This window comes from Pelmatolapia mariae, linkage group LG16_19 (assembly GCF_036321145.2).
Source record: "Pelmatolapia mariae isolate MD_Pm_ZW linkage group LG16_19, Pm_UMD_F_2, whole genome shotgun sequence".
In the NCBI taxonomy this organism is placed as follows: Eukaryota; Metazoa; Chordata; class Actinopteri; order Cichliformes; family Cichlidae; genus Pelmatolapia; species Pelmatolapia mariae.
The window spans coordinates 11,558,815-11,584,632 of record NC_086241.1 but is presented as its reverse complement, the minus strand read 5'-3'; the positions used below and the strand labels follow the sequence as shown (position 1 = coordinate 11,584,632).

At 38.0% G+C, this 25,818-nt stretch overlaps 1 protein-coding gene across 2 annotated transcripts in view; it reads left to right on the top strand.

Moving 5' to 3' along the window:
• Positions 1–422: 422 nt before the first annotated feature.
• The window catches only part of epha6 (eph receptor A6), a 186,386-nt gene continuing 160,990 nt past the window's right edge, over positions 423–25,818 (top strand). The window contains exons 1-2 of one of the 2 annotated variants that reach the window (XM_063499351.1): positions 423–982; positions 10,486–10,550. In XM_063499351.1, coding sequence (XP_063355421.1) covers positions 904–982; positions 10,486–10,550 — 144 coding nt within the window. In that variant the 5' untranslated portion in view covers positions 423–903. Of the gene's footprint in view, positions 983–10,485; positions 10,551–17,862; positions 18,013–25,818 lie in introns of those variants that run through there. The other variant, XM_063499352.1, reaches the window with a different exon arrangement.

The window sequence follows — 25,818 nt, the reverse complement described above, 5'->3', positions numbered from 1 at the left end:
CAAAGCTGAATTAATTTATTCACTTTTATGGGATTTAACTCGTTATTTTATTGTCCATTCAAAGTGTTTCCCACAAGTTGTATATGTTCAAGGACTTTTAGAGCCGTGGTAACCTTATATTACATAATAACTGATACTCATATAATTGACCCAGGTGTCAGCTGTTAGGTCAAAAATCACATCATGCAGGTTCAAAAGTATAGTTTAGTATTTTCAAGTTCTATAATTCTAATAATTTTGGGAAGCCCGCACTGGAACGAGTCGACACACAAGCGCGCGCACACACACGCCATTGCCTTGTCAGCTAACCCCCTCTAGTGCCGAGCATCCTGCACAGATGCGCTCAGTCTCCTTGTAGCCCCCGCTTCAGCTGCTCTACCGCTGCATCCCAATCATTTCTCTATTCACCGTTCCCATCTCGCTGCTGCAGCGGATCGAGTTGGAGCTGGCAACCCTCTGCACACTGCCGTGCCAAAAGCAGGAGTGAAAGTCTGTCACGACTCCGTGCGCTACAGAAAGGCACCACATTGCTTTTTAATCTGTACTTGAGATTTTTTTTGTTAATATAAATGCATCAACCGCGAATGAAGCGCGTGGGAAATCTCCAAAGTAGTTAGGTGGGAAGTGTTTCTCACCTTGTGTGAAAATTTGATTTCACTTTAGATATTTTGCTGAGTTTATTCAAAATCTCTCCGTTCCGCGCCATAGCTGCCACTGCCACAAGGTAAAGAATGGACCATCTCCGGCTGTGTCACCCGGCAGCTCTCTACCATCAGGATCAAATGTAAAGACCAGGAGCAGCGGATCGGTGTTTCTGGACCTTCCAGTGACGTGTTTTTATCTGGCTACAGCTACCTCTCGGCTAAAAATATCCAGACATAGCCGGTGATAGATGTTGCAGACATGAGTTTTGGAAACAGATTTTTCTTCGTTTCACTCTTTCTTGGAACTGCCCTCACTCGTTTCTGCAACTGCAACCAAGGTAAGACACATCCACAGAGCGCTGCGTTTCGCTCCTAACATTCCCGACTTTGTGTCGCGTAAATTCCAACAGTTGAATCATCTTTCAGTTCTTTCCCAGTGGTTTTAAAAATGTTCACCATACTTACTGTCTTCGGACACATATTGCCGTTACACTACTGTAGGGCAGCAAATTAGCCCGATGGGACAATCGAGTTCAGCCACTAGACAGGTATCCTTAGTTCGAGCAAATCATCACTCATAAGTCCCGCAAAAAGCCATTCGTTTGAGTTAAGAATGAGAAGTTTCATAGCGATATCACCTTAAAAAGACACCCGAAACGGCGAAAAGAAAGGAATAAAGGGGGGGGGGGGGGGGGGGAGAAAAAAGAAACTTAGATATCTAATATAAACTGCACATTCTACGTTTGTTTTCACGGATTACGCATTTCTATCTTTATTATTTTTCAGTTCTTCTACACAGACAAGAGCTGTGGCATAATCCAGATTGTGACTTTAAGTTTATTATGTTGCTGTTAGAGTTCGAAGGATTTCCTGGGTTGAGCTTTTTTCTGAACCTGACAAGATTTTAAAAATGATAAAATTCCGCTGCTGAAATGACAACCGTCGGTCTGCTGTAATTACACATTATACATTACACGTACACATGCAAACAGACCGGCACAGACACAGCGGCAGAAGGATTTAATCATTAGGTGGGAGAACGTGTGTGCGTCTGGTAAAGTGTGTGCATGTCAGTTTTTGCGCGGTGAGTGTTGCAGTAGATTTTAGAAACGTTTCGAGTCTGAGCTGTCAAAGAGTGCGTGCATATGTAAATGCACTTGGATATAGATGTAGTGCTGAATGTAAGCGCGTGCGTATGTAAGAGTAATTGCGTCAGGCAAACACCTGCATGCATGCTCTTTTGCTCTTGCATAAGTTTTCTGCCCACCTGTCTTTCTTTGTGATAAGTGACCACACTCACACAGATGCTTGTGTTGGAGTGCGGTCAAATGCTTGTGTGTCTGTGTGCGTGCGTTCCTCGATGGCTCCACGTGCACCTGCACACACAACTACTGCATCCGTGAGGTTTAAAATAGTCTTATTGATTGGGCACGGAATACAGCGGGATCTGCCCCCCAGGTTATATTTTATTGTTCTCTCTGTTCAATAAGAGCGATGCTACTCCCTGTTCTCCTAGACAGCTGCTACATAACAGCCTCGCTGTGTGTTTTTCTCTGCCACAGATTGAATGATTGAACTGATGTCTGCCTTCCACTGTACTTTAGTCTCTCATATTGACTGGTCTGGGACCTCGGTGGCACAATTGCAGTCGTTGTCTGCCACAGAGCGGTGCAGCTCAGCATGGGAAAACTGAAACTCTGATGACAAAGAAAAGTGTCTTGTAAGACGCCAAAGGGTTTCTCAAATAATTGCTTCTGTATTTGTCAAATTAACACAGACTACCTGCTGTGCATGGTGTCTCTGTGATTTCACCTGCTTTTTACTGGGATGATAGAGTGTGGGCTATGCGTTCTTTCTGAACAGAGTATGAATCAATGTGGTAGCCACTACTGGATGAGCAACTTTCACACTCAGTTCTAAAATCTAGTCACTGCATAACAGCGAAGGAAAAAAAATGAACAAATTTTTTGTTTTTTGTTTTTTCCTTTCTGTTGGCAGGGGACAAAATCCAACCCAATTACATGGGGGGGTAGTGCAGATCGTGCTTTTGAACACCAACAAACAGAACTACAAAGATTTGGAATTTCATAGAAAAAAATGGTCAGACTTCATCTGTTAGAAAAACAATAAAAACAGCCACTTTTTGCTATGTCTTGCCTCTGTTCACAGCAACCTATCGTATTCCTTACATGAATCCAACTAGGACTGCAGAGAGTTACTAACAAATCCCTACTCACTCACTGCCAAGTCTGAACTAGCACTTTTTCCCCATCAATAAATCTCTGCCCATAATATTATTTTTGGTTTTTCTCCCACCGTTCCCTGCCTTGTCAGTTCATCAGAAGCAATATTTATTATACTGAACTTTTACGAATCTTATTTACTAACCACTTTCTTGAGCTCTTGTAGCATTTTCCTTTAGCCGAAAATCAGTTATACTAGCTAAATTAGATGACGATGTCTTTGTTCCACACTTCTGAAATTGTTCAGATTGTTTTTTTTTCTTTCCAAAAGATCTCAGGCATGAAAATCAGGAAAGCAATCCTTTCTTGTAAAATGAAAGGACCACATGCGAATGTCTTTTTAAGCTGGTTAAATGCATCTCACACAAACACGAAGTGCTCAGCAAAGCATGGCGTAAAACTCTTGGCTTAGACTCTAATGGTTATTCATTGCAATACTCAAAAAGATCTAGCAAAAAAACAAAAACAAAAACAAACTTGAAAATTATGATTCAAGTCTTTGCATTGATTTGTGGTGATGCCTGATTAAAGCTTTTGCTCTCAATGCTGCTTCCTGCGGAGCACCAATATCACCATCATCAGAATAAGGAGATATTTATCAGCAGTGTTTTGTCAAGAAAATCAATCAGCCAGCACCCAAAAAAACATAACTCTGCACCTTTGACTAACAGGCTGGTGTGTGTGTTTTTGCACATTTGATATCAGTTTCAGTATATGCAGTTTTCATCAATCAGTCAAAATATAATGACCGTTAGAGAGATTTCCCAGGATTTTTCTTAATTTATCGTGAATATACAGGTACCATTATTGTTAAGTGGAACACAATTGCTGCTATGTATAATAAAAGGTCTTTCCACAAATTTCTCCTCCCTAGACTGAAATGGCTCCAGGCTGGAGACTGTTAATTTTCCCAGGGCTTGACCTCTTCAAAAGCATTCCTGTATTCACATAATTATCATTGACTTGTACGGAATGACACATTTTTGTCCACCTGGTGAACAAGATTTATTTCATACCCCTGATGAAAATGACTCTTCAAAGTCACGAATGAGCAAGAAAAAAACACCTCAGTCCAAAATCTGTTTGACCGGTGTTGCTTCTCAGACTGTTGTGAACATTAGGCCTTCCCTGTACAGAATGAATGAACAACTGTTTTCTGATTTCTGCTGCAGGACCAAAGTGGGCACTTTTCTTTAAAAGTTGCAAAAGCAATTATGCTAGGTTGGACCTAATATGCATATCATATCATATCATTTTTAACACAGCACAAGATTGTGTGCAGCCACATTGATGAATAGGTGTGTACAAGATGATGACCGTGAGCGCTTCTCATGCATCTTTGTTAGTGGCTCAGCTCACCAGAGAATGCAAACAGCAGTAAGATGTACATAAGATTTTATCCAACCTACTTCATTTGTAATTTTACAGTTAGATTTAGACACTTCAATTCCCAATCCAGACGAGAGATCTCTGTCAAGTGCAGCAGGTTACAGCTCTCTTACACACTGCAGCGCGAAACAGCAAAGACATACAAGAGAGACTCAAACGCGTAAATGGAATACATTGAAAAGTATGTTTTTGTCCCTTTGTTTTTTTTATTCTTTCAAATGACAATTGCAAAATAGCTCTGCTCTCTTTGGCACTTTTGTGGGTGTATCTGAATGTAGCCGTGAATGCCAAATGACCTATGTCTCAGTGAAGGGAATTTTATCACTTTATAGCAAATTGATGAAGTCAGCAAGATTAAATATTCCATGTATGAAAATGGCTTATTTCCAGAATCAGTCATTTTGTATTTCCAGAACGTGATGCTGAAACCTGAAGCCCATATTGTGGAAGGTTGTTAAGAAATGTAGATGACAGCTTGTTTTATGTCATCTACACAGTGTTGAACACTGTTAAAAACAGTGTTTTTTTAACAGTGTTAAAAACACAGACTTTTTGAATTTCCAGTTCTTAACTTTAGGTCTTCCACTTCTAACATCTTTTTTTTTTATTGTGTATTTGCCTATTTTTGTATGTTTTTAAACTTGATTGAAGAGGATATAATTTATCATGCTGAATTCTTAGTTTTAGTGTTAAACTGACTTGCCCATTTAACTGCAGCATGATGCACTGACCTTTATTATCATATAATTTGGGATTATTATGCTACAAATCTTTAGGTTTTGGACTGATATTCTGCTTTTAACAGATCCTGGGAATAATGGGGAGTGGGCTAGGGTGTGAGTTTTATCTGTGTTCAGATAAAACTTGGATTGATCTTCTTTTCATGGCATAAAGGGTAATTAAAGATTAATTTATTCATAAAGGTCTGCTCTTTTTAAATCTTTGGTCAGTACTACCTACATTCTGATCAGAGATGCCAGTGCAGGTGTATTGCATTAAATAACTGATGGGAATCACTTGTTATGACATTACTGCTTTACACATGTCTATAACCACATTATGCTCAAGAGGGATCCTTCAACATCCAACCTGTGTTGAATACTGGCACGTATTCCCTTCGCTAATCTCTCATTTAAATACACTTAGAGCTATTATCAGATCCAATGAACCACATTTCAAAGATTTGCTTTGCTGACATTTATTATGTTGTTGAATGTTTGGTCTTGTTGGAGTGTGAAAATGCACCGAAAAGTCTGTCATGCCTGTCAGGTTGCCTTTGTTATGGATAGTTTTCTATTTCACAGCATATCATCTCGTCATGTGTTTCAAGTGCAGCACTTTGTTTACACTACTAGAGGACAATATGCAATCCTGACTGAAATCATCATCAAAATCAATTTTCTAGTGTCTGTTCATCAGTTGTTATTGTTTGTGAGGCTTTGGGTTTACGAGAATGGGTTTCCATGAAGCTTGCAAAGCGAAAGGTTCTGTTAATATTTGGAATTAAGGCTCATTTTCCTTTTTGAGCTAATTTAGTCTGTAGACTATGTCACTACTTTAATAATAAGAAACGATGATGCTTTCATTATAATAGGAAACAGTGTAACTACAAAACATATGTGTCTCCTATCACACTTTACTTAAATATCACACTTTATTCAATACCCTAGTGTGCCAAATCAACCAAAGGATGGATGTTTGAAGACCTGCGCTATGTTTTGAATTCATATAACTCGTTTAGATTTTCACAAGACAGACACCTCTATAATCCAGAAGAGTCTAATGTAGGCTCTTTATTCTACCAAAAGTGTACTTAAAGACGCCTCCTTTTGTGTCTTTACATTCTATACTTTAAAGAGACAGTAGTGCACACAACTGCAGACCGCCTGGATCACTTTTGCCAGAACACTCATACTGCTTCCATATCTAATTTGCATAAAGTAGCACTTAAATAGACCACCTTTGGGTCTGTTGTTTGGGCTGCTGCTATTTTGGGGTATTTGTGTAGCCTGCAAGGGCTGTAGGCCAGACAAGAGATGTCATCATTCTAGTGAAGCTCCATATATTTATGAGTTGGCCAGCTCATGATCTATTTATATCTAACCAGTGGAAGTCCCAGAGGGCCTGCAGCTCCAGGCAGCATTTGTGGGTCCTTCTCAGAAAGACAACTCTATGAAGAGAGCTATAGAGGGGGAGAGAAGATGGGTTGGATTAGCACCCAAGATACATTGCTCAGTGTATACAGTATATGCTAAAATATATGCACGACATCAATTACAAATGCACACACTACTCACACTGCTTTCTAACTAAATTTCATAATACATTTTTTACTGTAAATCTTTAAATGAGTGAATATGTTCGAAAAAAGCATTAAAAAAAATTCCCTTTTTTTATTATGGTTTTTGAGCTTAGGTGCTATTGGCAGGTCACACCTTTAACTCCTCTACTGTCAGCTGAACACCAGAGGTGTTTCATTTCTAAGTATCCTTTGTCTGGCTCACAAATCAAGAAGAAATTTCATGGTGCCACACTTTTCTTATAAAGGTGGGAACACAAGGCTTGGACCAAACAGTGCGATGTTCTCACCCAAATAGATTCACACTGCCTCCTACTGTAATGTACATCAACTGTTCTTTATATATGGTGAGGCGAGGTGTGAATCTCCTTACTGCGGTGAGCGACACAGCCAACTCTCAGTAATTAGGCTATTCTCGAGGGATTGTGCTGCTTACCTGCCCACAGTAGCCTAATGGTGTCCATTAACAGCATTGGCAGAGACACCTAGTCTCCAATCTGGCACTGACACTGACATGGCACAGACCTGGCATTGGTGGGCAGAAATAAACACACAGAGATGCTGGAACTAATCCAATACCACCCGTTAGCAGAATATTAGGTAGTGTAGTGAAGATGGGATTTGAAGATGAAAGGCTCAGTATGGTGTCCTTTCTTTTTGTGCAGGGGGGGATGGTAAATCAATAGAGTTTTCAGCTATATTTTCTTATACATCAATGTACATTTTCTACTTTTACTCTTGGGCTATAACAGTATAAATATCATGTGGTACTCACTTTGTTTTCATTTTTCCTAATGAAGTTTACAAGAGGAGTGATGGCCACAGAAAAAGAGAGCGCTACTTACTTAAACGCTCAACAAAAAATAGGATAAAATGTTTCATTATTTCATTGTAATGTTTTCATTACAGTAGATATAAATCTCACAGCAGACAATATAATGAGTTGAGTTCCCATAAATCTAATCAGAAACTAAGTGGGGGTTTGTGGTGTAACCTGTGGTATATTAAAGTCCAGTTTAAAGCAATATCATGGCCAGGTGAGGCATGTTCCCAGATAAAAAACCTGGAGTTGATTCCAAGTGTTAAACAGTTGGTAGCTTTTCAGTGGAACTCTCAATATAAGGTCCAAGGAGATGTTAGTGCCAAGCAAGGAAGGCCATCATTAAGCTGAAAAATAAATAATTAAATAATCCTATGAGAGAGCTAGCAGAAACTTTAGTAGTGCGATCTGGGACGTTCTTAAAAAGAGTGAATGCACTGATCCAATCTGCAAAACCAAAAGTCCCACAAGACCACAGAAGACAACTTGAGTGGATGATTGCAGGACTCTTCTTTGGTTAAGAAAACCCTCCACAGCATCAAACCAAGTTGAGGGGTTCTTGAGGAGTGAGGCAAAATATGTAATCAAGCCACACCTTACCAAGGGTTTACAGCAAGGTGCAAACCACTGGTTACACTCAGGAACAGGAAGGTCATATAAGATACGTGTTGTCTACATGTGTTGCCTATAGCAACACGTGTAGGACTGATTAGAACTAATAAGAGTTATTCAGTTTTCTGATAACAGTCGAGATGGGCTGTTTTAGGGTTTTGCTGCCTTTAGCCTGACACTGAGGAAGCACTTAAATGAATGTTTCTTACCCCTCACTGTAAAAGGCTGATTGGGTATTGTCATCACCCTGTCGGGCGGGCAGTCGACAGGATTTTGAAATTTACACCATAGATGTATCCACTAAAACTCTCAGACAAATTTGAATCTCAGTGACCTCAGCCTCAAGGTCAGTAGGCAGAGGTGAAGTTTTTTGAAAATCTTTTAAATCAGTGACATACAATTTTGAAATGCATACAAAAGATGCAACTACTAGGAGGCTGAGGGGTACCAGTGTCCACTGCCAGTATTTGTTGTTGTGTTATTTGAATCTTTTTTTTTGCTGACAGGTCTTGGACTTTTGCATTTTTAAATCCAACTATGGATTTGGATTTTCTGGTGACTAATCAGAGATTCTACTCTTAAAGTCCTCTCTTTATGGATGAGGAAACATGTGAGCCAATTTGCAGAGGGCTCTGAAGATATTCTGGTCATCACAAAGATTTTTTTATTTATTTATTTTTCATTCATTTAGATTTTTTCCTTCTGTTCTAAATCTATTCCTCTACTACTTACATAACTTCGCTGTATTTGTTGCCTTTTTTTGTATTTGTCAACTCTGTCAGTGCTAGAAAATATTGTCCTGAATGATTTGGGTCTTGGATGCTGTGAAATGTGCATTTCTTGATCCAGAAGTGGTTTTACATTATGTCAAAAGAGTATGTACCATTCCACCCCTCTGAGAATCCCAGTCAGCAGATATTTGGACAATCTCTGTCAGCCAGGCTCCATCAGAAGTGCACTGTGTGAAGACTGGGAAACAGATGCAAATGTCTCTTCTTCTTGTCTGTTTGCCCTGATGTTAACAGAGGACATTCACATAAGTATACATATCACATTTCTTTTGCCTTCACATTGTAATTCGCAAATGGTCGTAATCACAATATCACAGCACTGAAATGGCTTTCTTTGATGTACATTTGGTTGTAATAACTAGCTATTCTAGAGTAATGATGTTAATGGAGATTTATTCAGGGAATATTGTCACTGATAAAGATCTGTGTTGCTATAATGAGTCCCCCGAGGACCACTTACAGAGCTCTAAGTGGACAGTCATGACTGACTGACACTTAAAATTCAGTCTTTAACTTTAAGTCGAAATTACACTTTGGTTTGTCAGAAATCGTGTCGGTACTGATATAGCGCTATTTGAAAAAGCAACATTTAAGATCTAAGTCAATGATTTTTGAAGGAAATATTTAAAGCTGAATTTTTGCTTCTTGTAATCATTATTAACAGAGACAAGTGAACAGTTTTGAATAAGTCTGTTGAGACTAGTGTTGTTGTTGTTGATGTTTTTGTCTGTTAGCATTGATTCTCTCCTTGAATACTAATTCTTTTCCTGTACCCACTTAATCATGCAGTGCATACTCACCTAATAGGGACATACTGTAAGAGACTGTCACACATACTGTGTATTTGGCACTTTTGACAAGGTGACTGGATGGGCTCCATGTAATATTTATGGATTCTGAAAATGCATCAGGGTCTTTGTATAAAATCTGTTCCCTACTGTTGTCACATGTGTGGGAAAACTTTTTTTTTTTAATTTGTGTTATTATGCTGCTATCTCACCGAAGGCAAATTCTGGAAGTCACAGTTTTTTCTTTTCAGTGTAAATCACTTGTCACTGGGAGAAGTGCTTTCCTCCTGAATTATTAAATCTGTTGTCCTTGAGAGCATGACAAACTATTGACAAGGATGACAATATTTTCCCCTCTAAAATAGTATTTTTTAACACTACTTGGAAGTTTAAAGTCACCTGACAATGATATTATTATGCTGTGCCATGATTTATATCATTGCATATCAAATCATAGCTTTAATTTATATGCAATAAAACATAGCAGGGTCTTGACTGATGTTTGGCACAATGGGACATACACTTTACTAGCACAGGAAGGATTGATACATCACTTATAGTATCTCATGAAAAGTCTTGATCATCGCCAGTAGAAGAGCATATTGTGGGTGAGATTGAAGTAAAGCTATGGATAGCAGAGGAGGGAATGGCCTGTTGACAGCAATTTGACTGCAATCCGTCAGACTTTAAATTGTGTTGCAAGTGGCAAAAATGTTGCTCCTACTGTACACGCAACTGTGCTCATAAATATTCATCCAAGAAACTCATTTTCGTTAATATGAAAAATGTCTAGATGAACACGTTTTTGACTGATTTTTCAATTTACAGTGTGAAAGAGAACTTTTTATGTGTTCCCAGATGGCTAATGTATGTATTTCCTCCTCTTATTCTCATTTCAGTTGTGTTGCTGGATACAACGTCTGTGCTTGGGGAGCTTGGATGGAAGACATATCCAATAAATGGGGTAAGAGGGGAACCTCTGTCCCATGTTATTTCATTTATTCTTACTGTCCAGAATGTCTTGTTAAAAAAGGAACAGCTATTGTTGCATCAGTGAGATCAATTATATTGATTTAAACAGGACAAAATTGGTAGAATGATCCCTTTGTGGATTCGTTTTGTATTCAGATTACTCTGTCCTCACAAAAAATACAAAAATGAGGTGAGGTTTCTACAAAACCTCCTACTATAGTGTTCAGTTCCGTACTCCTGATTAATTCCTGTCCCGTTTCTGTCACGTTTGGGCCACATTATTCTTTAATTCACACATGCTTTTTTTTCCATATTAAATATACATTCTTAAAATGTTAAGATCGCCATTCTTTCACGATTCATTTTGCCATCGTATTCATAGTCCAAGAATGTAGTTTTCAACTTTTCTTTTAAACTTAGGTTGCCTCTCAGCATAGAAACAATAACTGCTCTATACCCTATTTTGTGTTTTTGTCTGTCATCTACACCAAAGGGATGTTCCAATTTTGTTCTGACAGTAAATGCTTGAAGCCCAACAGCAATTTTGTGTCCACCTGAAAATCAGAACTTTGGAAAAAGCAGCAAGTGTCAAACAATTCCTGTATATTGCCTTGATAAAATATAGATGCGCTGACAACAAACTGGAACATCTTCAGATCAAAACCTTCACACTGCATCAAAAGCTTTCTCTCACCGTGCTGACACAATACCTAAAAGACTGATTGAAAATGTCTTCAAGCAATAAGGAATAGCAGTGGAATTGCCTGACTTCCACTACTTTGCTCATATCCCGGTCTTTCCTCCATGCCAATTAACTATGACATGACCCAATTCATGGTGGAACCTAAATACAGGAAAGAGGGAGAAGCTACACTAAAACTGTGAGGTCCATAAGTATTTGGACATTGATCTCTTTACAATGTCACAGTGTATTTAAAATAAGATAATCAATATGTGATTGAAGTGCAGACTTTCAGCTTTAATTCAAGGAGTTTAAATAAGATTAGATAAAACTGCTAAGTAATTACTACCATTTTTATATGTACCAAATAAAAAGAACATAATTTTAAACCGCAATTGTTGTTCATACATGCATTCAGTGTCTGAAGTATAGAACCTATGGACATCACCAAATGCCGCCAGGTCTTTCCTGCACCTTCAGTTGCTGCTTGTTTGTGGTCCCCTCAGTTTTTTCTGTAGTAGCTGAAAAACATGCTCTATTGGGCTGAAATAAGGTGAGAGACTTAGCCAATGCAAAAGATGCCACTTCTTTGCTTTGAGAAACTCCTGGGCTTTTTTTTTTGCAGCATGTTTTGGGTCATTATCCATTTGCTCTGCGAAGCGCTGTTTGATTAGCTGTGCAGCATTTTTCTGAATCTGAGCAAAGAGTGTAGCCCTGTACACTTCAGAATTCATCCTGCTACTTTTATCTGCAGTCACACAATCAGTAATCACTATTGACCACGTTCCACTGGCAGCCACACATGTATATACTGTACCATTCCCTCCACTATATTTGACAGATGATAGATGAAGTTAATTTTGTTTTTCATTTAGTCTTATTTAGTATAATTTCATCGGTTCTTGAGTGTAACCAGTGGTTTGCACCTTGTTGCAAACCCTCTGTTTGTACATTCAAGAAATTGTCTCTTGATTGTAGACTTTGAGAGTGAGGTCCCCACCACATGTAGTGAAGTGTTTTTTCTTTACCATGGAAATCCGTCATCTTACACTTTAGTTGTCTCCTGTGGTCTTTCAGGCCTTTTAACATTGCAAAGTGCATATTCTTTCTACGACTATACCAGATTGTTGATTTGACCACTCCTTGACCACAACATTTTATGGGGGTCTTTATATATGGGTGTATAAAAAAGTCTATATTTCAGAATTAAATACTGTACTTTTGTTAAATACCCCAGAATTGAATTTACAAGTCTACACTTCCATCACATCTTGACTGTTTGCACATCTTGACTGTTTGTGAAGTCATGGTGTACAGAGGCAAATTTGCAAAAACTGTCATTATTTTTACACACTCAAGTGTAAGTTAACGGAACTTCTGTTTTTCCAGTTTATAAGCATTAGTTCATCACTTCTGTAAAACAAAATAATATTGAAAAGAGTCAATTATAAGCTAGTTTTAAAAATAATAATTAGTTCTTTTAAACTATGTATGACCATCTAAGATTTGTACTGCCAGGGAGCTAATTATAAATTAATGTTATGCCACCAAACTTTAGACTTCAATATATCCTAAAGTTTGCTGTTTACTTTCCCTCTGGTAAACAGTTTGATTATATTCTCATGTCACATGAGAGTTTATTCTCTAATTGCCTGAGTCTGACGACCTTGGATCCACTTATAAGAAAGTTTCAGGAACACCAGCCAACAGTAGCAAAAGCAGCAGCACTTACCAACAGCAAAAGTTCAGGATATCCTCAACAACTCACCTCAATATCACCGCCACTGGTCAGAAGTGAGTTTTATTGACTCACCGACCCATATCAGACTCCTTACACAAAGTTTTACAGCCTCCTCCAGAATAAATAGGCATGGACACATTTGGAAGCTGAGGCAAACAGTGGACTGACAGCCTGTACTTCCCACAGATGAAAGCCAGCTGGGGTGTTAGAGGTCACTGAGGAGAAAAAATGTTAAATATCACAAAACATCCCATTGATATATTATTTAAAATGTTCTTCCTGATTTATTGTTATTCAAATACATTAAAATGTAGTGTGTACAGAGATGTTTTATATAGAGAGAATAGATGTGGAAAACTAACAGCCATCTGTGGCCATTATGGTGAAATACAGAGAGTTGGCCATGGCCATTGATTGTTAGGGCCCAATAATAACCGCTTTATGGCAACATTGACATCAAATACATCCACTCTTACGAGCCTCTGTTTGCCTAGGTTGTGCACCTCTTCATTTTTGTAATCTGCCTCATTTTCCAACTACCACTGCAGCTGGGTTGAAGACACAAGTGCAAGATTGAGTTTCTGTACTGATAGGTCATTAAAATGTAAAAAAAAAAAAAACCTGACACAAAGATTTAAAGATTACACAAAAGGAGATGTTGCAATAGTTTGACTTTGTGTAAAATCCATCCATGAGTGTAGGATCGCATCAGATTCACTTTGTGGAAAACACTTTGAAAAAGAGAAAAGTCAGCTCTGATGTGAAGGTATAATGTGAGCGTGGAAACATCTGCTGTATCGTTCAGAGGAATAGGTACTGATGCCATAAGAGCACTCATTAGCATCCTTAAGCTGAACAAGATGGATGGATGGATGGATGGATGTTCACTTTGCTTCATTGTGGCTAAAACCATGTGATTTTATTACTAATATAACTAATTGGTGTTGTGATTGTAGGAGATACATTATAAATGCAGAACATAAACCAAAAAAAAAGTCCTTGCCTGAAAATATATAGTTTCTCAATAGAAATAAATAATTACATGTATTCTTTGAAAGTAATTGTGATCAAATGGTGTCACGACTTCACCCCCACCCGTCTCTTTCTGTCTCTCCCCACATGGCCCTTGGTGGCCCATATCAGGGTTATGGAGGTGATTACATCATGTAGGTTATGGTGACAGCCGCCCAGAGGGTTAGGGAGGAGGGAGGGAGGCTACTGTCTTCATGATTGAGCTGTCAGTCCTCTCCCCTCCTCACTCATCCTCTGTCCTCCGATTTACCATTAATATTTAAGGCATGAGGTGAGAGGCCTGAGGGAAGGTGTGAAGATCTGGGGAGGTAAAATAGTTTAAATCCCCCACACTACCTGGAAGCAAGCAAGAGCAAGTCAATCTCCACCATATTAGACACAGCTTGGTATCAGGCCAATACAGCAGCGCATCATGTAGCTGCCTATCAGAGTTGCACACTAGTTCTAGTTTTGGGCATAAACTGCTGTCAGTCAGTCCTGCCCAGTACACCTTAAAATAAATTCATATGGAGTTTCTGTCCTAAAATGATTCCCCAATGATGAACTTGCCAGGAATATAGCTGTGTATATGATATGAAATTGAAGAGGAAGTGGAAATATATATATATTTAAATATATATATATACATATGTATGAATCTGTTTTTTTATCAATAGCCTCTAAATAACTCTTGTAACAAGAGGAAGATGAGTGGCTGTGTAGAGTACACTCCAGGGGCTTGCAAGCATTTTAATGCTGTGGCAATATCATTTTTTACATTTTGCATAACATCAAAAATTCATGCTGAATTACTTGTCGACACTTTGCATTATATCCAAAAGTGTAAAGATAACTGTTACTGGATTAAAATATTACTGGAAAAAGAAAAACTTTAAAATGTGATGATTCTCAAGCAAGTTTTGTTTTTTTGTTTTTTTGGGGGGTTTTTTTATTTCGTAATGGATATATGAGCATCCAGTCACAACATCTGGAAGACATCCTTGCTATATGTAGCCCCAGTTATATATGGTGTACCTGTCAGTTGAACGAGAAGAGATTTAATGTACCTTTAATTGACTCACAGCCACTTCAGCTCCAAATGAGGATAACTACCTCCCTATCTACCCAGGTGCATCTCAGCATGTAACTGACCTCACTCCGTGTCTTTGCTTCACATCTCCTCCCTCAAGCTGTCCTGTTAAATCTTTTTTGCTGGGAGGTATGCTTTTATTTCAAACATACCTTAAAAATGAAACCTAATTTTCATTCCATATCTTACATCTTATATATGTAAGATATATGTTTTCCTAAAACAATCAAGCTTCAAATGAAAATTATTAGCTTGGAATCAAATGCAAAATGTGCACTATAAATAGAAATGTTTACAGCACACATATACTTTTTAACACTTCTTGTTGTCATTACGATACAGGTGCAGTAGGTTTTTCAGCAGTACTGGGCTACCAAATCCTTACTATGGACAGACTTGTGTCTGATTATCACAGTTGTCTGGGAATACTTTTAATTAAAATGAAGATTACAGGGAAAGTGTGCAACACTTCAGTTAATTAATTGTGGTTGGTTCTTTCAGTCCCTAGCTGTCATTTCCCTACAGGGTCACATTCAAGGTGTCTACAACACTCTGGAAATCTATGAACAGATGTTTACCAACCGCAAACATGATCATACGTGTTGGTCAGGTTCAGTTTTCAGTGCCAAGGTGTCCTTTAATCATTTTATCCTTACTCTGCTTCGAAAGTTAATAGACCTGTTTCAGCTGGCCCATAATGGGAAACCATCTAAGGAGGACTGTTGTTATGTTTTTTAATGGCTTGAACGTGGAAATATCCTCAGAATTAAAAACACATTCACCCTTAAAGATTTCACTCAGAGTTGTGCATACTGAGCAGAAATTGATCTACGCCATGTCTTTCAAGGACTTTGACTCTGAAATGTTTTTTTCTCCAGCTAAAGTTCATACATAAACTAGTGTTTGTTTGTTTTTTTGTTTTGTTTTTTGTTTTTGTTTTTTTGGGGGGGAGGGGGGGGTATGTTTTGAAATGCTCTATATTGATAAAGAACAGGGCATCAGAAGGGGAAAATGGAAGAGACAGAAGAAGGAAAGAGGATTGATTTGGCATCTGTCCATTCTGAATATTGTAGCTGTATGCAGACACAGTGTTGAAAAATGCATGAGTCATTTCCCAGCGTTGGGGGGTGGGTGGGGGGTGACGGTGTCGGGGGGTCGTTGAAGCAGTTATTGCAGCAGCTAATTTATTAAATTACATAAAAGAGCTTTAAGGGATTAAGAATACCTAATGTTACCTTTTGTTTTCACACGTTGACATTGTAACGCTAACTGAGAAAAGGCAGGTTTCAATACAAAGACTGATAGTTGTCCATTATGCAGGGAGAGCGTAATCCTATTTTTATCTATTGTCAGAGATCCCAAGCAGCCAATAACTCATATCTACTGGGGGCGTATAAACAGTGTTATGTAAGTGGGGAGTACAATGGCGGCACATTGGTTTACTGCTGCCGGAACACTGCTCAGTCAAATATTAGACTGTGCAACCTCAATACCTCACAGGCGTAAGGCTCAGAACAGCACATTTGTCTCGCGTGTCTGTATGCACACTGTGTGTGTGTGTGTGTGTGTGTGTGTGTGTGTGTGTGTGTGTGTGTGTGTGTGTGTGTGTGTGTGTGTGTGTGTGTGTGTGTATTTGTAATGTTTCGGGCACATAAATCAGTTTACAAAGTCTCTTTTTGTAATAGGAACAAAAATCAGTTCCCAATATGATAAATCATTGGCTTTTACAGTAGGCTGACAGATTAGCCTAAGCTTAGGATACGTTTAGCCTTAGTCAAGTAGTGGTTATAGTGTTGGCTAGATTAGTTTCCACGAAATTCATTTGTATCAGTGCAGAGTCCTCCAGAGTGATGGAAAGTCTGATGTCGGTATTATAGCAAAAGCATAATTTTAGATTTGCATTTCTTTACATCTATTTGCTAGCCCTCGTGATAGCATACTGGACAGAAGCCCACATTACTGTTCTGAGATAGCATTGCTTTTTTCAATACATATTGATTCTTAATGCATTCAGAAAACATTCATCATTCACTTTCTGTAGGATACTGACTGTTACTTTTTACTGTTTAAGCTTTCTCATCACTCTGAAATCACCTTAACAAACCCACAAGGACCATAAGAGCGTACTTCCTCTTTTCTTTTCATTCCTCTTTTCGTTTACTTGTCATATTTGTTGTATTTTTCTTTGAAAACTGTTCTTGCTACTGCACGTTTAAAAACTTTTAATTGCACCCATGTGTTGTGACTGTTGCAATCAGTTCTGTGGGTGCTGCAAATGATTAGAAAATAGAAATAGAAAGCTTTCTGGCCCTAGCAAGTCAGCATGAGAAATTAGGAATAACAGCAGACATCTCCATCTAGGCTCAAATGAAATGTGCTTGTTGTTGGTCTCAATTAGCTTCATTTGGCCTTCCAGTTTTGGTGAAAGTTTTGAAAAAACTAAATATGGGGCTTGCACAACAGGGTATCAGGAAGAAACAGAGCTGAAAAGAGAGTGAAATCACAGAGGCACAGAGGGTTATTTGGCCATGTTGGATAGAATGAATAAAATGACTAACACATTGAACACATTAAAATGCTTACGCACTCATGAAAGCATTTGTACATCATATCAAGCCGCTTTACTTTCCCCCAGTCCTAATCCTTAATCTCTTTATCGCAATATTTAACCACAGTAATTGATTGCAACTACGTGACCTGAGGCTTATCTCAAAGCACTTTTTCCATCCCTAATACTATTAGCCTTGAGAGTGAGACTGAATAACAGAGAGAAGAAGACAGAAGAAAATCTGTATGTCAGTGTCCTTCATAGCTCAGATAAACTTCTCTAAGGCGTGCTGCTGAGTGATGGCCGGCAGCTCTGCAAGGAAAAAAAGGAAATAATCCTGAACCACTCCACTTCTCCCCACGGAGGCTCTAATATAAAAAAGGTATGATGATTTAGCACACCAGTATTCATCTCAGGGACCTCTGCCATAACCGGGCTTAAGCAGTGCTGGGGGATTCCTTAATTGGCTTGTTTCTTGTCAGGGACACACTGAGGCCAATATCTAATGCGCTCCCACTCGGCATCTCGCTGACAGCGGAACATATCCTGACAGGTTTTTGGGCTAACCCTCACCGTGTGAGGAATACAGCGAAGCTGAGTTAGAGAAAGAGAAAGAGTAGGAGGTACAGGATAGATGCAAATAGAGAGAGGGGAAAATTGAGGGAGGGAAGAGTGAGGAGATTATTAGTGCCTGGCTGAATGCAGGAGCTGAATACATAAATACAGGAAATACTAGCAACCAAGGAGAGAAAATAGAATATCTGGTTTCTGTAAGACAGCCAGAGTTTAGACAGATAGACTTGTCTATCTGTGAAAAGCTCTGGAAATTTTCTCACATACAATAGGTCAATAGTTCAGTCTAAGTTAAGCCTACAGTGAAGTTTCTATAAAAACAGCAGTCGTACCATGAAGGCAACTGGGTCATTATTTGACATTGGCACAACCATGTCTTCGAGGTTAAAGACATGGTTGCTTTGAGTGCTCAGTGAGAGTAGAAAAGCGTTATATAAGAACCAGTCCATTTACCATTCATGTCTTTTGTCCTTCACTTCTCCAGTTATCTTACTTTTTTTTTGAAGACATACTACACACCATGCAAAGATCTGATGATGTTCAGGTGTAAGGACTGCAAAAGAATGAAAAGTACCTTTAGAAATCCTAGTTTTGTGGAAGCAAAATATAAAGAAATGTGGGTGTGTGTGTTTTTTTTTTTACTCAGTATTGTACTTTGGCAGCGTTACTTTTTAATTGAGCGTTTTATAAACCTAAAAGTAATCAAAACAACTTTTACTTCTTTGTTTCTCAGTGTGTTTATCTTATATTATTCTTATTGTCTTCCTCTGTGGTTGTCTTCCACTCATCGTTTTTTCCTACCTTTCATAACTGTACTAATCCTATACCATTATCTTTGCTGTATCTTGATGGCAGTCTATTGAAAGGCCAGGTGTGCCAGCTAAATTTTAGTGTAAGGTGAGCTGGCAGAAAACTCCAGCTCTAAATGCAAAGCCAAATGCAGACACAGAGACAGAGAACTAGAAGAAGCTGGTGAGACAGGCAACAAGAGGTTAAGCTGGGAATCCATTAATGTTTCATAGCTAGATATACAAGCAACAGCACTGTAAGACTGGCCGTTACAGCAGTATTCAAGCAGCCAATTGTATATTGACTTCTTGGTAAGATGCCTATAATGGGGGGACCTGCTGACACACCCATACTCAGGAACATGTATACCAAGAGTTGCATATTGACAGTTTTCTTTTTCATTATTCTTCCACGCACGCACACTGCAATTGAATGCACATAAAAATAGAAAAGACTACCTATCCAAGTTACTAACAGGTTACACACCTGCACACACACACACACACACACACACACACACACACACACACACACACATATTTGCATACACAAATGGATAGATTCTTTATGTGTACACCAAAAGAACAGTGTGGTGGCCCAGTTAGACAAAACCTGCCCAAGGTCACGGTGCTTTATCTCTAGTAGGCTGTTTATCCCTGTCTGTTTCACTTCACTTGCATCAGAAAATATATTACAGTGACAATGACGCATTTCTGCAGAATTCCAAACCTAAAACCTCAGCTCTGCTGTTCTCTGGCACCAAGTATGCTGCACTCCCAGCTGGCTGATCAGAGCCTTAAAAAGACATTACAGTTTGGTCACACTATCCAAAATTTCTGCTAACATCGGCAAGAAGAGGTAATAAACCAGGATTTTTATTAGATTGGTTAATGTTTGTCAGATAATAGTGCTTGTTACAGTTTTGTGAATGAGATTAAGGTGTCATGGATTTGCAGATGTTTTCATTGCATCATTTATGTTGTGCTAAAGTTATTACAACTTCAATTCAAAAAAAATTTGAACAGCTCATCAGCAGTTCTGGGTTGCTTTGCGATATTTTTCATTGTATGATTTAATGATATAGACAGGTCAAATGAATGAAGATATAGACAGGTTTAGGAGCAACAAGCAAGTCATATATAGTTATATAGACAACATCCTTTAAGGGAAAGAATTGTTAATTTCACCAAGCCAATATCAAACCACTATTTACATGTATAACAAAGCCTTGGCTCATGGTAAAATGCTATGGGTAATAAATGTTGCCTACTTGCAGTCCAAAATAGTCATATTGAAAACATTTGGCTCATTTTTAAACATTTTTCACATTTAATGTAGTTATTGGATTCTGATCAGACGTTTTTTTCCCAGAGGAAATTAAATGGTCACAGTTGCACAGTTACTGGCGCACGCAAGCTAAAGTACCAATATTAGATAATACAATATCTTACAAAATAGATCTTCCTCTAATATATAAATATCCCTGATATATTGCACAAATACAAACACAAATTGGACAAACAGTATATACTTAAGTGTACTGCAAATGATTTTCTGCTAGCCTGATGAAAATTCAACTTTTTAAGATACTAACAGATTTAAAATGCCTTTCAGAAAGCGTTCTTACTTTAGGAAGAGGGCCTGACTCTCTCTATCAACTGTTGAACATCTTTCTTTGTCTCCCAGATTATGTGTGGTTGATTGAAACAGGATTTTTCTTTGGGGCTGTCTATATAGTCTTGTAATAGCTTTGTGCCTAGCAGAGCAATCGCAGTGCTCCATCAAGCTCTGACACATCCATTTGTCACACTCTCTGTGGTCAGATAGAAAACCAAGGGAAGAAGCACACATACACATTGATACGCACACACGCAAAATGAGATATAATGCCAAGCATTGTGTCCTAGTGTAAAGTACATATAGCATTATCATATCATGACACTACTGAAAAAAATGCATCTTACCCTGTGTTGTTTGGACACAAGCATGCCATGAACTACTGAATGAGTCATTGAAGAAAATCCAACCTGACACGTTCAAATGGAAAAGAAAATGTTACAAACCGAGACTGACCAACACAACGTTGACATTTTACACCCTGACCAAAGTAGCCACTCAAGTGACAAGCTAAACCAGCAGATGCATTATCTGTGATAGAACAACAATATTGCTTTGCTGATTGGGTCATTTGTAGTTGTCACACATTTACACATAACACTCAATGAAAATGCTTCTTCCTCTTTAAATCACACTCCTACTATTACTGCATAGTGATTCTTTTATAATTTGCTATCAAAAAATTCCGAAACTGTTCATAGACCGTTGCACACAAATGGCATGTAGTATGTTTGTGTTTGTGCAACAGGTACAAGCACTGTTTGACCTTGAAAAATCAAGATTAGGACTTATGCTACTTTCGTGTGGCACATTTGCAATTTCACAGTAATTTAACACTGAGTCAGTGTCTGCAAGGACCTCCATCAATTGGCATGGGGTAACCCAACCTTTGAGTTAACAGTGGGCACGGAGTCATCGCTTGCTATGACCTAGAGAACATATATTAGTCTGTGAGGTATTAGACCTCACAGCGTTCAAGGTCAAAAAGACGTCAGAAAAGTATAACAAAAAGAATAAAAGGAGAAGATGATGAAAAACAGGAAAAAGAAGAAAAAGAGAAAGAAAAGGAATCAATGTCTTGCACTGTTTCCAAGGAGCCAGACTTTCTTGTATTTTTTCAAAGTGGTCTGGAGCAATAATTCTCCAGGCTTTTTGAAGGTCTGTCAATGTTTTATTAACCAACCAAAGAAATGGTTCTGTTGTTTGTTAAGCCACTTAACATTCAAGCATGACTCATTCACACATCAAAAGCCAATAACTCCGGTGATGAATTAATGTTGCGTCTAACCAGTGTTGTGTTGAAACAAAATTTGAACATTCTTCTGGGTTCAAATCATGATCAGTATCTTAGGAGATGAGTTGAGAGAAAAGGTAAAACACTTTCTACAACCATCTGTAAAACATGGTTTAGGTTCTGTCATGATTTACGGCTGCATTTCAGACAGTTTTGTTGAAGATATTGTCAAAATTGATGGAATTATGAATGTAGAAAAGTTAAGTGAGATTTTGATCTTTGCAATAACATCTGAAAAGCTTCTGGTTGGCAACGGCTTCATTTTTCAACATGACAATGATCTTAAACACGCTTTTACTCCCAATGCAGTAAAAACATAGCTAGAATAGAGCACTATAAGTCATGGACTGGCATCCTCAGAGGGCAGACTTCAACATCTTGACAGAGAATGGAGCAAAAGGCAGCCAACATCCAAAGAAAGTTCAGGGTTGTCCTTCAGGAAGCCTGGAAAACTATGTAAATACATTACAAGAAAGCTTGTCTAAGAGAGTTCAAGTTGTGCTGAAAAGTAAAGGTGACCATATCAAACATTGACTTTCAAGCTTGTTAAAATGACATAACCTCTGTTTTTGCTCATGTTGTGAATTTTGATTTATGTTTGTAAATATTTCAATTTCACCTGTTTCTCATTTTTCTAGCCAAATAATCAGCTTTGAAAAGGGTTGCTCAAAATGTTTGTACTGTCTGCAGAATTGTGGACATAAGGATACATACATTGCTGAAAATGTCAACCAGCGAGACCTTAAGGATGCTGATTTCACAGTACAAAATTTCATACATAAAAAGATATGTTTGATTTCATATAGATAACAGATGTTTTTGCATATTTTCCAGAATCACATATATACAGAGACCCCTAGTGACATAAATGGAGAAGTACTGGGTGTTTATGGTGATACCACTGCAAATACATGGGTCTGGAAATAAAGTCTACAAATGAATTTACTAAAGAGCTCTATTTTGAAAATATTGAAAGATGAGCTGTGACACTGTTTCACACACAAAAAACTTTGTTCACTTTTGTAGTAAAGTTTGTTTATTGGTAATTTGCAACAAACTGGTTATGCTTGCTGACCTTCTAAGGTCAAAGGAAAAGCTCCGGATTGTTTTGTATTTACAACATACAGAGAAAGGTAATACCTTCATAATCTGAGCTTTTTTAAATTTCTTTTTCTCTTAACATCATTTTTTATACTAATTATTTGGTATGGATGTACACGAGTTCTTTTGCTTCTTTTGTTGGTAGAAGTCCTGGGGCACACAAGTGCAGAACAAAACCACTTCTCTTTCTCCATCTGTATCATTTTAAAGTAAATTTTCAATAATGGCACAATCCCTAAATCCAATATTTTTGTCTCCAAAACATCACACGCAAACATAAACTAAGCAAAGCATCTAAATAAAAAGTGAATCACTGTCAAAAACTGTATGTAATTGTTCTTTAGCATTATTGAACTGATGTTACCAAAGCTATTAGAATCAATAAAACAGCCTGAATGATCCTATAATGTAGAGTGTATACAGATAACCAAACTGATATGGCTGTTACTCCTAAAAATTGCATGTATTTCTAACTTAATAAGTCAGCTCTCTAGGCAGTTTTGAAGCAGAAAACATTATGCAATAATTCAAAAGTTTGCAGATTGTTCGGTTTTCTCTTTCATTAACTGAGTTAGAGCTGTAATGGAAGAAAGATGAGGTCACTTGGTAAAGATTCAACCCCTGGAGCTCCAGAGTTTGTCCATTCTTCTCTTTTAGAAACACAGAAAGATAAGTGAGAGCGAGAAACATCTTGTTTTCTTCTCATCTCTCTGGTCTAACTTCAATCTAGATGTTCGATTGTGCATGAGGAGGTTGATGGGGGTCGTTTGGGGTCAGAGGATGGTTCCTGTTAGAGGGATATGGTTTCATTGTAGATGGATGTTTAGGCTGGCAAGCGCTCTAAAATGCACTTAACATTTTATACAAATTCTAAAGGTTGCTGAAAGCCATACCCCACCACTTGCTTTCTCTGTGTCTCTCTGCTGCTCTCTCTGTCCTAATTGATCGAGCTGCCCAGACAATCCCGTATAGCCTGCACTTATTTCCAGTCAGGCTTGTTTAAGCCTTACAGACTGGAGTCAGATGGCTTCGCCAGGGAAAGATGTCTCTTACTGTTACCAGAAAGACAGGTAGACGTGGGAGAGAGATTGCATCATGCCAAACTGAAACCCAAGGCAAACGTAATAGTGTTCTGGAAATATCATAGTGGGCATTCCTTTAACATGTTGTCCATTTTATGCCCAAATGATATTCTAATAAGCTATTTTTTTACTTTTAATTTTATCTTACAAAAACTTTGACGACCACATATAGTCTCTAATTGTCTCATATATCTCATATATAGTACCCAGCTTTAGAGCTATGGTTTCTTTGGATCAATGCATGCACACCAATTCAAGAGATGCTACAGAGAGCCAAACATTAGTTATAGGGAACCAACAAAGGCCCAGTCTGCAGTAATTCCATATCTGTCAGCTCTGTGATGCACTGGTCTATTTGTCAGTGCTGCTTAGATACAGCTCTCAACAATCCACACCCTGCCCTTCAAGTTAATTTGACTAATTTATTATTCTGTATTCAAGTAGCACATAACATTGACCAACAATTAATTTTTGGCCATTAAACTAGAACTTGAAATAGCAGTCATGACTGCATGAGTATGTTTTTTTCTTTCTTGGCAATTCCCAAAGTTGGGTGCTGGTTGATTAAAATCAAGTGTTTTTTGAACTGCTGTAATTTGACGCAGCCTTTTGCATAGGTACTGTATCACTACTATTTCCCACTCAAGTTCTTCTACTGGTCCTTCTGTTTAGTGTAACCCTAAAACTAACTCTGTGGCATATTAGTGTCACATTTTATGCTTTTAAATAGTTTGAAGAATTATTTCCTAGATTTCCATTATTTCCTAGACAGAAAACTTTTACCTGGTGGGGAAATACTGCTTAAGATAATGTTTTTATTCATTTATCTTTTTTAATATTTTCATCTAAAAACAATTTATATGAACACAATTATCATAATCTACAGTCTCTGGAGAATAAATTTTATGTTTTGGACATAGTTGATAAGTATAGGTTTTTCGTTCTTACATACCACCCTAATTCTTAAGTAATCCTAGCTGCTTTCTCTTTGGTGCATTCACACCAGATATACAGAGGAGTTTTGCAGTTTTATGCCCAGGCAAGGCCTGTTCACTTGTAATTAGATAACTAATTAATTAGATAAAATATGTGGAGTTGACTCCAAGTGTTGAACTTGTATAGCAAGTTCACGCTAGGTGTGATGTTGGTGTAAGTGAAGGAAGCTATTAGACTGAATAATCATTTAGAGCAACAGTAAAAATTTCTGGAATGGCCAAATCAACAATCTGGTACATTCACAGAAAGATTAAATGCACTGCTGGGTTTAGCAACACCAAAAGGCCTGAAACACCACAGAATAAAACTAAAGTGGATTATAATTTTATTTGTCTTAGACAAGTAAAGAATGCTTTCAAGAATATAGTCTTCATCGAAGAGGTCTTCACACAATTTAATAGAGAGGGTGTACAGCAAAGTGCAAACCCCTGGTTACATGCAAAAACAGTAAGGCCAGATAAGAGATGGCAAAAAAACACAGAGCTTATGGTATTTACCAGAAAAATTCTGTAAGTGTCCAAATACTTATGTAATTAACTGTATGACTCCAGCTGCCCCCAAAATGCCTCAGTTAGTGTTCAGTTCAGTTCATGCAGATCCAAATCTGCATCTTGTGCAAATTTTTGTAATTGTATGTTTGCATGTAAAACTCTTTTTTTTGGTGTAAATGCACCATTAAATTTAATCAAAACATCCCTCTGCTAATACTGTCAGCATTTTCCTTTTCTTATTAGGG